General features: G+C 37.2%; 1 protein-coding gene across 4 annotated transcripts in view; it reads left to right on the forward strand.

Moving 5' to 3' along the window:
• The first annotated feature begins 1881 nt into the window (after positions 1 to 1881).
• Lrif1 (ligand dependent nuclear receptor interacting factor 1) overlaps positions 1882 to 16025 on the forward strand; it is a 91177-nt gene continuing 77033 nt past the window's right edge. For all 4 annotated transcript variants that reach the window (XR_015663978.1, XM_087624697.1, XM_087624696.1 and 1 more), the window contains exon 1: positions 1882 to 2073. Coding sequence is in view for 1 of the 4 variants with exons in the window: in XM_087624700.1 (XP_087480826.1) it covers positions 2026 to 2073 (48 nt within the window). In the remaining 3 variants the exon portion in view is untranslated. The remainder of the gene's footprint in view (positions 2074 to 16025) is intronic.

A 16025-nucleotide genomic window follows, 5' to 3' on the forward strand; every position in this document is an offset into this window, starting at 1 on the left:
TGGAACTAGAAAATATCATTCTGAGTGTGGTAACTCAGTCACAAAAGAACAGACATGGTATGTACTCACTGATAAATGGATATTAGGCAAAAAACTTGGAATACCCAGGATATAACTCACAGATGAAGATCAAGAAGAAGGAAGACCAAGTGTGGATTCTCCAGTCCTACTTAGAGGCAGGAATGGAACATAATAATCATGGAAGGTAGAGGAAGGGAAGGACCTGGGAGGGAGAGAGGAAGGGGAGGGAAAGAGGGGCAGGATCAGGTGTGGTAAGAGAATGGGAGAAGTACAGATGGTCAGGAAATTAAACAGAAGTGTGTAGCAGTGGGAGATTGAGAACTAAGGGTAGCCACTAGAAAATCCCAGATGCCTGGGGTATAAGAGATTCCTAGGACCCAACTTGGATGACATTAATGGTATTTCCCAACAAAGGGGAAAGAGAGTCTGTAGTGACCATATCCAGTAATTAGGCAGGGCCCCCAGTTGAGGAATGAAGCCTCCCACCCATCTCAAAAATATTAACCCAGAATTGCTCCTGTCTAAAGGAAATGCAAGAACAAAGAGTGGAGCATAGTTTGAAGGAAAGGCCATCCAGAGGCTACCCCACCTGGGGATCCATCCCATATGCAGACACCTAACCCAGATACTATTGCTGATGCCAAGAAGCGCTTGCTGACAGGAGTCTGGTATAGCTGTCCCCTGAGAGGCTCTTCCAGAGCCTGACCAATACAGATGTGGATGCTTGCAGCAAACCATTGGACTGAGCATGGGGACCCCAATGGAGGAGTTTGGAGAAGGGCTGAAGGAGCTAAAGGGGTTTGAAACCTCATAGGAAGAACAACAATATCAACCAACCAGACCCCTCTCCCCCAGGTTCCCAGGTACTAAACTACCAACCAAATAGTACACATGGAGGGACCTTTGGCTCCAGCTGCATATGTAGCAGAGGATGGATTTATCTGGCATCAATGGGAGATAAGCCCTTGGTCTTGTGAAGGCTCATAGGGGAATGCTAAGGCAGTAAGGAGTGAATGAGTGGGGGAGCACCCTCATAAAAGCAGTGGGGAGAGGGGATGGGATAATAGTGGGTTTTTGGAGGGGAAAAGGGAAGGGGAATAACATTTGAAATGGAAATAAATAAACAATAAAAAAGGAAAGTGTAAATTCAGGAGTATGGAAATGATTTTAAATAATACCTGTGGGTTAAATATATTGTTTGTTATCAAGCACATTACAAGGAACCTCTTCATATTTGATGAGATTGGACAGGTTAGAGTATTATTCTTCAGTTGGTGTTGTGTTGGCTGCTGAAGAAGCAACGGGTTCTCCAAACTGACTAAACCAGCAGAGTGGCACACAAGCCTTTAATGCCAGCATTCTAGAACTGGAAGCAGAACCAGAGTTGAAAGTCTTTCTCAGCCTTATCCAGTTAGTGACCAACCTAAACTACATAAGAAGTATGTTTCGTTCTTTTGTCATTAAGGTACATGTGTGGAGAAATAAAACCTACTCTTCATAAGGTACATGTAGTTAAATTGATAGTAATTAAGATATAAAATATGATCGGTAGATGTCTAAAAGAAAAGCTACTTTGTCTTTGCTTGCCTTTTCCAGCTTAAGTTGAAAAAAAGGATATTACTCTGTTTTACAAAGTTAAATGTTTGTGATATGATCACATCTCAAAATTGCCCCACCTGGTTGACTTAAAGCAGTTTGCAGCAGCAGCTTCAGATCCTGCTCCAGCTCTAGGGCTGAAAGGTTTGGCAGCAGAGACCTCAAGGATGTCTCCGCCTACAACCCTAACCAGTCTTCTACTTATGCGTGTTGCCCAGGCAACCGACTTCAGCGGCTATCTCGCGGGAACCGCAGTTTCCGGGCGTGACGTCACAACCGAAGCTACAGTAGCTGGCGCAGGTACTACCCCAGGGACTTTGACTTGGGAACTCCATACGGGAGTGCAGCGGTCCTTGGTCGCTAGATCCGGAGCTCACTCACCAAAGCCCTTTGTATTGCTTGGCTGTCATGGCTGGCGGGACCCGCGCAAGGAGCAGGGCAAACAAGGCGAAGCCGGTGAGTACCGCTGGCGCTGAAGGACCAGCTGACTGTGCAGCTTGAGTGAGCAGCTGAGGCTCTCGGATCTTCATTGGTCAAGAGAACCTCCTGTGGAAAATCCTGTACTCTAATCTATGGCCAAGGCAAAAGAATAAACCTATTTTTTTACTATAAAGAAACGAAGAATGCCTGAAGTGAAGATATGCCAGTTACTCTGATCAGTGCATATTGATTGCATAATGTATTGAAATGTCAAACTGCCCCAGACACATACAATTACTGTGCCAGATGAAATACATTTACAGTACAATAGGACATGAATAACTACATAAAATTTAAATGCCAATTCATAATTTGACAAAGGATGTTAGTGGACATTTCTCCAGAAATTACATAAATAGTAAAAGATGAAGATAAACTCTTAGTCATAGGAGAATGCAAATCAGTACCACACATGGAGACCAGCTTATTCACTAGGATGGCCGTGATTTTAAAATATTGCATAACAGCCAGTGTGGGGAAGAATTTGAACAATTACATGTTTTGGCTGAGATCATAAATGATATATCTACTATTGGAAACAGGTTAGCAGTTTTGCAAAAACTAAATGAAAATTTTACCATTTGACTCAGCAGTTTCAGAGATTTGTTTGTTGTTTTTTTTTTTCAAATTTGTTTTTCTCTCCACTTATTTTTGAGACTATAATTCCAACATTTTCCCCTTCTTTTCTCTTCTCTCCAAACCTTCCCATAAACCTCTTCCTCTTCTTCAAATTCACGGACCTCTTTTCACTGAATTGTCTTTGCATTCACGCACGTGCGCGCGCGCGCGCGCACGCACGCACGCACGCACGCACACACACACACACACACACACACACACACACCTATTCAGTCCATATAAATATTATGTCTATGTATGCTTTTGAGACAACATTTTATGTAGTTCAGGCTGGTCTTGAACTTTCTATGCACCTAAAGATACCTCAGATTGTTGGTCCCTGTGTGTCCCTGTGCTGTGATTTCAAGCATATACCTTCATGTCTGGCTGCTTTGCGAACAAAACTTTTGACATGGCTGTTCATAGCAGCAGCATTTCCAGTGGCCCAAAGTGAAACAATCCAAACGTCCATCAACAGGTGAACTGCACTAAGAAACTGTACATGGAGAAATGATGCCTTGACACATGTTACAAGTGGACCGGAATTCACAAGCATAATAATAAAAGGATTAGGCAGACACAAACCACGGCACCAGTTTGAGTGCACATGCACTGTCAGGTATAGCATATTCCAGCGAAGAGGAATGGACAGTTATTACTGAGAGCTTAGAAGAGGGATAAAAGATAGTTGCCCATGGGTAAATGTTATGGATAAATAAAAATGTATAGTCAATTAAAATCATGTGTTGATTATTTGCTCTCGAGAACCCCCATTAATGCAAGCAAGCCAAAGTAATTGATTAAAACCACATTTTTCAGTATAGGTGTTGACTCCTTGGGAGGTATTTTCTCACATTAAAAAAATTTTTTTAGTAGTTTTAGAGAGCTAGAAAAACCAAGCAGAAGCTGGAAACTTTTCATCTACTACCTCACCTCCAACCCTTTTCCTCCTTATTGTTAGCATCATATATTCCTGTGGTTTACTTGTTACAATTGATAATCTAATAATGATACATTATTATTCAAATTGTTTACTCCGTGTTATATATGCTATGGTTTTGACTAGTCTATGAATACATTTACATTTGTAAACATAAGTAATGTATGTATTTACTGTTACAAAATCAAATTATTGATTCTTTGCTGTAAAAATCTTCTGTGCCCTACTTACTCATTCTTCCCTTCCCCTTGAGCATGACAACCACAGTTCTTTGAATGCTTCCATACTTTTGCCTTTATTAGCATGCCATAGAGTTGGAATTATGCAGCACACAAGCTTTCAGATAGCCTCTAGATAACAATATCTACTTGACTTTTTATAATTCGATGTATCATTTTAAAAATTTTATCATGTGGTTATATCATATTTCTTAATCATTTGCCTATTGGAAAACATCTTGGTTGCTTCTGAGTTTTATAATTACAAGTAAAGTTGTTATGAAGGTGTGTATTCAAGTTTTTGTGTGGTATTGTTTGACATTATTCCTGGGAAGCCATGAATGACTTGCTTCAGATAGGGAACTGGTAACAGAACAAACAAAAGCTATCACAAAAGTCCAAGTTACTAAGTTTCATTGGAGTTACTTAGAGGACAGTGTGTCAAAGATTACTTACTAGAGGAAAATGATTCAAAGTCAGCAGCATCAATAAAAGCCCACCCCAACATAGGAAGCAGCTTATGAAAGTAGGAAAGCTGGAGCACACTGGATAGCATGCAGGCTGCTCAACAAGTTCTCTTTGAGTTTACTTTCTGAACTTAAGACCATCCCTGAAGGATAAAATGTTTCACCTCCCATTAGAATACCCTGTTGTTTAACCTTCTTGTAAATACAGTGTATTAAAATATTATACTCTTTAACCTTCCTTTCCACATCTTATGTCTTAAGGAATTTCCCTCCAAGATTGAGTCTTTTAATCTCAGAAGAAACTGCTACACAGCATGTTGATACAATTTTTCAATTTATGCAATACCCAGAGGAATTATTTCTGAGTGTTACGTTTAGGTGGGCAAAACAAATAAACAAACAAAAAACAAAGAAAAATTCATTTCAAACTTTTATTTCAGAGTGATTGTAAATTTTCTATGCTCACTATGTCTAGTAGTCCTCCATATTTTTATTATCATTTATGTTAGCCTTTTGATTATGGCCATTGTAATAGGTGGGAAGTGGTAGATAATTTTTGTTTTAATTTATTAATTATTTAGATGCAATGATATGAATGTTTTTATTCCTTCACAATTCACATCTGGAAAACTGAGACCCAATGTGATGCTATAAAGAAGTAGAGGCCATAGACCATGACTAGACTGTAAGAAGTCTGCCCTCGTGATAGACCTTGTTCTACTCACTTCCGTCTGAAAGCAGAACAGCAGGAATCAGTGTTAGAGTTAGACAGCAGCCCTCATCAGATTGTATTTTCTTCACATTGAACTTCTTAGTTTTTGGGATCACAGGGGATTTGTTTTTGTAAGTTATCTAGTCTAAATTGTAATTGATTGAGAAATAGACTAAAGACTAAAGCATGGTCTATATATCTTCTTTAGTGAGAGTTCTACCCAGATCGTTGTCATTTTTACATTAAAAATATCTGTATAGTTATTCAGGTAACCCTATCCACATACCTCTTCCTTTAATGTTTTGTCATAAATTTCACAATTCTGTTTCTTCCAAGTACCTGACAGTGAGGCCAATTGGATAAACTCCATGAATCCTTATATAATTATGTATCTGTCCATTTCTGTCTCTAAGCAAAGTGCACAGCCAGGTTGATTGTTCTGTTTACTACTCTCTTTCAGGAATATCCTATAAAAGGATGATAAAGCTGTAGCTCTCATATCACAAGTGGTGCCTGCAAGGTTCAATTTCTCTTCCTCTCTCTGTGTGGTTTCAGGCAGCTTTGACACTGAAATTTGAAGCAATATTTGTATTATTATTATTAGTAGTAGTATTAGTATTATTATTATTGTTTTGGGTTTGTTTGTTTGTTTGTTTTTTATACTATAGCTCTACCAAGATAGAGAAATTTGCACAGCAACTTTTATCTGCTGCAGCTTGCTATGATGCAGATATTTGTGACCCCATCCCTCAAATATATGTGTTTATTTCCATTGTTACAGTGGGAGTTGGTGAAGGTGATGAGGTGATTAGGATAGAATGTTCATAATTGGGATCTATCATCTTATAAAAGAGTTTTCTTTTTTTTTCATCTTTATTAACTTGGGTATTTCTTATTTACATTTCAATTGTTATTCCCCTTCCTGGTTTCCGGGCCAAGATCCCCTCCCCTCTTTATGAGTGTTCCCCTCCCCATCCTCCCCCCATTACCGCCCTCCCCCCAACAATCACATTCACTGGGGGTTCAGTTTTGGCAGGACCAAGGGCTTCCCCTTCCACTAGTGCTCTTACTAGGCTATTCATTGCTACCTATGAGGTTGGAGCCCAGGGTCAGTCCATGTATAGCCTTTGGGTAGTGGCTTAGTCCCTGGAAGCTCTGGTTGTTAGGCATTGTTGTTCGTATGGGGTCTCAAGCCCCTTCAAGCTCTTTCAGTCCTTTCTAAGATTCTAAACGAGACACAGCCCATCTTCTTTTTCTACTTGGAGTTATAATGAAAAAAAATTGACAGTAACAACAATGAAGTCTGTTTACCAGGGAGTGGCTTAACTAGACATCAAATTAAGCTTATTCTAGAATTCCAGGTTTCTAGCACTGTCAGAAATGAATTTCTGTAATTAACTATATCAATTTGAATGTTCTAAATCAAAGACCAGTCATAAGCACTACTCCAAGCTAGCAGCCATTTTAGTCCCTCATTAAATGACAGGCCAGAATAATGTACCAAATGAGAAATTTGTTGCTCTCAAAATCTAGATAGGTATAATAATAGCTCTTTCTATAGCTATAGTAATAGGTCTTTCTTGGTTCTATGGAGGAATCTATTAAATGATTTATTCTAGAAATTTCATGGACCTAGAAGGCTTCAGGATTTTACTTGCATATTTTTCCCATGATATGATATTAAAATGTCTCACTAATATATCTAGAATGGTCATTATTTCTTGCCCACTAGATCCAGTCACGATAATGCAATCAATATAATAGACCATTATGATATCTTTTTTATCATCGCTACCATTCCTAGTGGGTTGATTCACATAGCTGAACAGGTAAATGTGGCTGTCCCTAAGCATTAGAACCCTAGTTCAACCTCTGGGACTCACATAGTAAAAGGAGAGAACTGGCTCTCAAAAGTTTCCCACTAACATCCACACATGCACTACTGAGGCATACACATATCTCCACCTCCCACACATAGAAAGCTGGGTGGCTGGCTGGCTGACTGGCTGGCTGGCTGGCTGGCTGGCTGGCTGGCTGGCTGGATGGATGGATGGATAGATGGATGGACAGAAGGACAGATGGATGGACGAATGGATGGATGGATGGATGGATGATGGCTGACTGGATGGATGGCTGGATGGATGGGTGGATGGATGGATGGATGGATGGACAGACGGATGGACGGACGGATGGACGGACGGATGGATAGCTGGATGGATTTTTCAAAAGTTTAAATAAGTCTCACCAAACTAAATTGTAACATAGGGCTGACAGTAAAAATATGTTGCTGTTGCTATCTGAAAGAAACTTTCTTCTGATGAGCATTATGGACAGGAATGAGGAAAATGGCAGTTTTCAGAAATGTCTTTCCATTTACAGAAAAAGGTTTCTGTAAATGCTTTAAAGTCCAAGGTTTATTAAATTTGTTTTGCACCATGTCACAAAATACTTGAAGTATACTAACTTTGCAAAACACAAAGCTTATTTAGCCTTTGAGTTTTGGAGACTCAAGGACAGTGTGCTAGGATTGTCTTCTGTGTACTTTGTGGTAAATAGCGATATAATGGTAGAAGCATATTTAGGAGAAATATATAGCTTCATCCGACAAAAATCTAGAGAGCAAATGAGTAGTATCATTTTTTTCATCTATAAAATTCCCTATCTCTAAGGTGGATTCAAGCAGTTGTGGGTATTTAGCTGTTTAGCAGAAAAGTCAGTAGTATGATTCATTGAGTCCAAATGACTGAAACTAGGACATCCTTGTTGAAGAACAAGAGAATTACAGCTGAACTTCAAAAGATTAAATTGCCTTTTTTGTGTTTTTTTTTTCCAATTTGGACCCTAAATGAATTTGGTAGTGCTATTCTCCTAAGTTAGAATGGTATTATTTATTCAATCTTGAAATTTAAATGATCATTTCTCCCTGAAATAACCTTATAGACACTTCCAGAAATGGTCTGCCATCTATCTGGAAATCCATTTACCTAATCAAACTGGCACCTAAAGGTTACCAAAAGGATTAGGCCAATCTTTCTAACATAATCATTGTTTTGCCTCATTATCTTTATAGTTGTGAATGAATGTTTATATAATCTAAGCATGTTATTGATGTCATATAGAAAATGTTACATCTTTTGATATGGTTTTGATGTAGTTTGTTCTGCAGAGTAAGAGTTACTCTGCCATTAGAAGACAGATAACTAGTGGGGCTTGCGTTCAGGTGTTGGAAGCAGCATGAAGGCATCTTTGAGACTACTGTATTGATGGGCCTATATATGAAGAGCATTACCAGTAATTTAGCCACTATTATTCATAATAGTGCATGTACTTCCATGGGAAAGGTAGGACAGAATACACCCTGCAAATAGACCTTTCTAAACTATCATGTTGGACTTCACAGAAGAGGCAAATGACTTAACACTCATTTGGCTCACATAGACCTGGAAAAAGGACAAGTCCATTTTTTTATTCAGGAAGAAAGACATATCATTGGTCTATTTTGATTTGTCTGCCTTGCTTTGGAATTATTAAATGTTTTTTCCTCTTTGCGGTCATTTCTTTTTTTTTTTTTTTTTTTTTGGTTCTTTTTTTCGGAGCTGGGGACCGAACCCAGGGCCTTGCGCTTCCTAGGTAAGCGCTCTACCACTGAGCTAAATCCCCAACCCCTGCGGTCATTTCTTATACCTTCATCCCACTGAGCTTGCTTCTTCTGTCTCTTTTTCTTTTCTGATCCACTTCATTTTACTTATTAACATCTTATATTCCCTAATTAAAAAAAACCTTTTAGTTTATCTTATAATTTTCCTAGCTTCTTTACTTTACTTTTTTATTGGATTAATAACTTGGTTCCATTTTCTGTGTTTTGTTTATTATATTGAGATATCTGATTAAAATATTTTTAATGTTTCAATGTTTTAATCATATACTTTTTCCTTCACTGAGTGGTGGGGACTGAGACTTCAAGAAAAAAAAATTGCCACTGAGAAGATCTTCATATAAAGTGAAGGAAGAGAGATATTCATCATAACAAATGTATAAATAGTGTGGAAACACCAAAACAAACAAACAAAAAAGAAAGAAAGAAAAAAGCATTTTGACTCTCCCAAAGTTTTATACTTCCTCTATAATTGAAAAGGTTAATATGTTTGAATTTTGGACAAAGAATTCAAAAGTTGAATTTGAAAATTATCAGTGCTCTCAAGCAGGATTCAAACAAACAATTGAGTACAAAAAAAGATGTCAATACAGAGTTTGCATGAAAAAACCTCATCAGAGATCGAGTGTGGAAAAGAAGAGAAAAAGAATACTCAAGCAGACATCTTACAAATGAAAAGGTGAATAAATTACTCATCATTAATATACTAATTCAGGAAAAAGTGTCAATTAGAGAAAAGAGCAGTGAATTACTTTTTTCTGATAACTTCAAAGAAAAGAAATCATGATCATAGAATTTTCAACAACTCTGGACATAAGAATCTTTGGTATGGAACAAAGAAATAAAATAAAAACTGAAGACCTAGAGAAATCTATTCAATGAACCTGTAGAAGAAAATTTCACCAAGTCTGGAGCACTATACGAACACCTTAGTACATAAAACCATTATATCCTCAACTAGAGATGACTGGAGAACCTGTCCAAAGCAAATCATAGTTAAAATACCATAAGAACAGAGCTAAGAAAAAAATTGAAATATCCAAGACAAAGTTGTCTAGTTATCAACAAAGGCAAACTCATCAGACCTCTCAGCAAAACCTTCAAGAGTCACAAAATATGGAATAAATTATTTCAGTCCACTAAGGTACTTAACTGCCAACCAAGATTATTATATCCAGCAAAATCAGCTTTAAAAACGAAGGGAGGCATAAACCCTTCCCAAACTATTAGCACTGAAGACATTACCACTAAACCAACACTCCATAAGATACTGAAATGAATACTATGAATAGATTGGGGTAGGGAGCTAGGTTTAAAAGATCACAAGAAAAATTTATGAAATTAATAGAACTAATAAGGGTTAGGAAAGAATCATACATATTCAATGTAGCAAACTACCCAAGCTTAGGTCAATAGGAAAGAAAGAATAGAACAGCGTACTTGAATCGATAAGCAAAAAGGACAAAGAATTTTTTTAAATTATGAATTAACAATAATTCTCAATAATACCACTAAATGTAAATTGTTCTTGCTCTCCAACTAAAAGACACAGTCTGGCTAGCTAGATTAAAACACAAGATTCAAATGTTTGCTATCTACAAGAAATTGCACATCACTGGCGAAGACATAGAGCCTCAAGAAACTTTGAGAAAGAAAATCTAAAGAAACATTTTGACCAACTTTGGAGTAGATATTCTTTTATAATAGTTAATCATCTTTGTCAACTTGCCTGGATGCAGAATTACCAAGGAGATACATTTCTAGGCTTGTCTGTGAGACCATTAACTGAGGAGGGAATAGCTCCTCAGAATAGACTGTTGTGGCAACATTCCCTGAATTTGAATGGAACCATTCTGTGTGCTTGTAGTCCAAACTGAATAAAATGGAAAGAAAGCCAGATGAGCACCAGCATTCTTCTGTCTCTGCTTCCTGCACACTCAAATATGAAGAAGTGTCCTCATGCTCTGCTGCTACAAACAAGACTTACCTCTGCTACCATGACTTCCCTACCATAATAAACTATATTCTTAAGTTAGTTCTTCCACCTTTAAATTGCTTCCTATGAGTCTTTTATCTCAGCAATGAGAAAACTAGCACAATTGATGTCTATACTATACAAGTTAAGCGGATAAGACAGTCTCCCAATAAGATATAATGTAAATATGTATTCACCGACTATCAATGTACTCAATTTTAAAAACAAACACTACTAGACATAAAGGGATAGAATGGTCTAAACACAGTTATAGTAAGAAACCTTAGTACCTCACTCTCATCAATAGCATATCAAGTCAAAAAATATCAGGCTCTTCAGAATTTAACAATGCATAATGACAGAAAACTCACACATCTATAGGATATTGCACATAATAACTGTGTTTACCAGTTCGCATTTTGTTGCTGTGATAAAACACTGACCAAAATCAACTTGTGGTAGGAAAAGGTTTGTTTCATCTTGTACTGACAAATAATGACCCACTACTGGGGAAACTCAAGGCAGAAACCTGCTTATAGTTTGAACTCCATGATTTTTTTAACTTCTTGTACAACTCAGGCACAATGCCTAGGAATGGCACCACCCAGAGTAGGCTTGATCCACTTATATCAATTGACAATAAAATGCTATCACAACCATGCCCAGAAACCAATATTCTGGAAGCAGTTCCTCAGCTGAGGTTCACGCTTCCCAGGTGCCTTAAGTTTGGGTCAAGTTGACAAAAACTAGTTAGCATGATATTGAGTACACATTATTTTTTACCACCATTTAAATATTTCCAAAATAGATAATATTTTAGCCAATAAAACAAGTCTTAACAAGTAAGGTACCATTAACAGTGGGGCAATCTCTAGCTATAAGTCTGTGAAAATGAATAAGCTATATGCATTTAAACAATACAGTGTTGGAGCATACATCAGATGGATGTTCCCATTTGAAAAGAGAGAAATTCAAAAAACAGAAATGTATGGTGTATACTGAGCAAACCTGAACTGAGCAAAACATATTCCATTAGAACTTAAGACTAAGAAACAATCCTCTTTGGATTGCTATTTTATCACCCTAGCCTAGTGAGATGGAAGGATCATATCCCTGAGACTGTTGTGGCAACATTCCTTAGTTTGTGTTACTGTTGCTATGATTAAACACCATGACCAAACAACTTGAGGAGGAAAAAAAAATTATTTGGCTTAGGCTTCCATATCACAGTTCACCATCAAAAGTAGTCAGGATAGGAATTCAGAAAAGGTCTGGAACCTGAAGCCAGGAGCTGATGCAGAGGCCATGGAGGGGCGCTGCCTACCGGCATAACCCCCATACCTTGTTCAACTTTTTTCTTTTAGAACCCAGAACCATCTACCAACAATGGCCTGGGTCCTTCCACATCAACTAATAATTAAGAAATGGTTCTAAAGGCTTTAATATAGCCTGATCTTATTGAGGCATTTTTCTTAAGTGGGGCTCCCTCCTCTCCATTGACTCTAGCCTGTGTCCAGTTGACAAAGAACTAGCCAGCACAAGTCTACACTAAGCCATCTTTATGAATCTTTACTCATCCTCTCTGGCTCCTTGTACAAACCCTCCTTGTCTGCTGACACAGAAGAGGTGGCTCTAGTCTCCTAAACTCAAAAGTTAACAATCGTATGTTCTAAGGCCACATGCTATAGGCTTGTGGTAGTGGAAGACCTGAAGATCATTAAATTCTCTTCATGTTCACGTATCCCAGCTATGAAATATGCAGCTGGCTAGTTTGATTAAAAATCTTGTATAATCCCAGAAATCTGAACCCCTCCTTATATGGTATGACCTTTTTTAGTCTCCAAAACATCATTTCTGATAGTGTAATCCCATGTACATACTTGGCTATGGGTGAAATGATTGATCCAATCCATAGATAATTTCTAGACAGATGTAATTTTTGGCCAGAATCAACCTATTCTTGACAGAACATACTTTTTTTACATTCTTAAAGTATAAATAGCACTGAAGGTTTTTAAAAATCTTTTAAATCCTGGCCTGCAAATTGACGAGACTAGGTCAAACATTCAAAGCTTGCTTAGATATGGCCTTATCTAAGAGTCCAATGTTATCAGTCATAATTATACCTTCTATAAAACATGAAACAAAATTTTCACTCATGTGCATGCAACACACACACACACACACACACACACACACACACACACACACACACACACACACACAGAGCCATTGATTGCACCAAGATGCATGAAATGAATTTTGAGAAGTTAGAGAGGTGAATGCAGGGTAAGAACATAATCATCATCTTGTGGGTATGGCACCACACACATAACTTTGGCATTCAGTAGGTTAAGATAAGCAAGCCTTGCCTATGCTTCTTGGTTATCAGAGTTATTGTAGTATTTTCGTGATTGTATAAACTTTTATTCAGTCATGGCTCTAAAGTGAAAGAATGGTGATGCTGACATTTTGATATGCAAAGAAAAGCTGCAATGTGCTGTTTTCTAAAGAGTTGAGACTAAAATTAAATATGCACTTTACATATATGTCCATATAAAAACTACGAAAAATCTGTGCCATCTAAAAGACTTGCTGTAATTTGCCTTTATTATGTTTAGGTATGTTTCTTGTATCCCTGACCTTTCCAAAACTTTTATCACAAAGGGCTATTGGATTTTTGTCAAAGGCCCTTTCAGCATCTAATGAAATGATCATTTAGGTTTTCTCCTTTCAGTTTATGTAGATGGTGGATCACACTGACTGATTTTCATATGTTCATATACTGAGCCATCCCTGCATTTCTGGAATGAAGCCTACTAGATCATGGTGCATGATCTTTTTTTTTTTTTTAATTTAATCTTTTTTTTCCACTCCGGATTTTATTCCCCTTCTGGTCTACCCTCTAACTGTTCCACATCCCATATCCCCCTGCCCCAATGTCTTTATGAGGATGTCCCCACTTCCCAACCCACCAGACCTCTGAACTCCAGTCTCTCAAGGGTTAGATGCATCTTCTCTGACTGAACCCAGACCCAGAAGTCCTCTGCTGTTGTATGTGTTGGGGGTCTCATATCAGCTGTTGTATGCTTGGTTGGTGGTTCAGTATCTGAGAGATCTCAGGAGTCCAGGTTAATTGAGACTTGATGTTCTCTTAGATTCAATTTGTAAATACTTTATTGTTTATTTTTCCATTAATGTTCATGATGGAAATTGGTGTATAATTCCCTTTCTTTGTTGAATCTTTGTATGGTTTGAGTATTAGAATGACTCTGGCCTCATAGAATGAATTTGGCAAACTTCTTTGTGTTCCTATTTTGTCGAATAATTTGAGGAGCATTGGCAGTAGCTAGAATTCTTCACTAACAGCTTCTGACCCTATACTTTTTTGTGGGGAGGCAGGGAGATTTACTGGCTACTTCCATTTCCACAGGTGTTATAAGTCTATTAAAATTTTTTAATCTTACCTTGATTTGACTTTTGTAAGTGGTATTTTGAGAAAACTGCTCAATTCTTAGATTTTCCAATTATGTGGAGTATAAGTTTTCAGAGCATGACTTAATTTTTTTTTCAAATTTCTCAGTCTCTATTTTTATGTGCCCCTTTTGTTTCTGATTTGTTAATTTGGAAATTCTCTCTTTGTCTTTTAGTTTGGATAAGAGTTTGTCTGTCTTGATTTTCTCAAAGATCCATCCCAAAAATTGTTTCATCAATTCATTGTGTTGTTTCTATTTTACTGATTTCAGCCCTCAGTTTGCTTATTTTCTGCTATCTATTCCTCTTGTGTGCACTTGCCTTTGTTGTTGTTGTTCTAGAACTTTCAGGAGTTCTATAAAGTTGTTAGTACAAGATCACTCTAATTTCTTTATGAAGGCACTTAGTGTTATTAACTTCTCTCTAAGTACCAATTTAATTGTGTCCCATATGTTTGGGTATGCTGTGAATTCATTTTCATTGAATTCTAAGAAGTCTTTAATTTCTTCCTTTATTTCTGTCTTGATGCAGTAGTTATTTAGTAGAAAGTTATTCTGTTTCTATGAGTTTGCAGGCTTTCTGTTGTGTTACATTGTTGTTGAAATCCAGCTTTAATCTATGGTGGCCTGATAACATACTGTAGTTATTCAAATTTCTTTTATCTGTTGAGATTTGCTTTGTTGCAATTTTAAGGAATATCCATTGAGGTGCTGAGAAGAAAGTGTATTTTTTTTTTTTTGGTAAAATAATCAATGGGTATCCATTAGATCTCTTTGGTTTATAATGCCTGTTAACGCCAATATTTCTGTTTAGTTTTTGTCTGGATGACCTGTTCATTGGTGAGAGTGTGATATTGACATCCCCTACTAGTACTGTTTCCAGTTTGATCTGTGATTTAAGTTTTCATATTTCTTTTACAAATGTGGATATCCTTGCATTTGGGGCATAGATGCTAAGGACTGAAACTTCATGTAGGTGAATTTTTTCTTTGATGATTATGTGGTGTCCTCCATCTCTTCTAATTAATTTTTTGTTCGAAACCCATTTTTTTTTTAGATATTATACTACCTACACGAGCTTGCTTCTTTAGTCCATTAGCTTGGAAAATCTTTTTCCAGCCATTTACTCTGAGGTGATGTTTGTCTTTGATGCTGAGGCAGAAGGATAGATCCTGTTTTCATATCCATCTGTTAGAATCTGTCTCTCTATTGGAGAATTGAATCCAACAATATTGAGATATTTTAATGACCAATGATTGTTAATTCCTCTTATTTTGGTTTTGGTTGTGGTAGAAAGGGTGTGTGTGTGTGTGTGTGTGTGTGTGTGTGTGTGTGTGTGTGTGTGTGTGTGTGTATTGCCCTGGAACTGGCATTAAAGTGAGCATAAGTCACCTGATATTGGTGCTGGGAAATAAATTCAGATTACTTGGAAGATCAGATAGCATCTGAGATATCTTTCCAGCTCCACTTGATGAATCAAAGTTTCTCTTTTTCTCTAAAGATGTTGGTCAGTTTTGTTATAAATGTATCCAATTTTATTTTTCTTTTCTGTCCTTTGGAGTTATACTATGGACATTGATTTCTCTCAAAAATATCTTGAAGTGCTTTCTCTATTTTTCCTTAGTAATCTCAGAGGTTTGTGTATTGTGTTAAGGACTTGGATCCATTTTGAGTTGATAATCTTACAGGATGAGAAATATAGTATTGGCTTTAATTTTCTACACATAGGTATCCAGTGTTCGTTGTGCCATTCTTTGGAGTCTTCCCTTTCTCCAAAGCGTGGGTTTTGCAATTTTGCCAAAGTTGATTATAGTTGTTTGTGGTTTTTACTGAGTCTTATATTCTACTTCATTGTTTTCATGTCTGGATT

Source organism: Rattus norvegicus, chromosome 2 (genome assembly GCF_021556685.1).
Source record: "Rattus norvegicus strain SHRSP/BbbUtx chromosome 2, alternate assembly SHRSP_T2T, whole genome shotgun sequence".
In the NCBI taxonomy this organism is placed as follows: domain Eukaryota; kingdom Metazoa; phylum Chordata; class Mammalia; order Rodentia; family Muridae; genus Rattus; species Rattus norvegicus.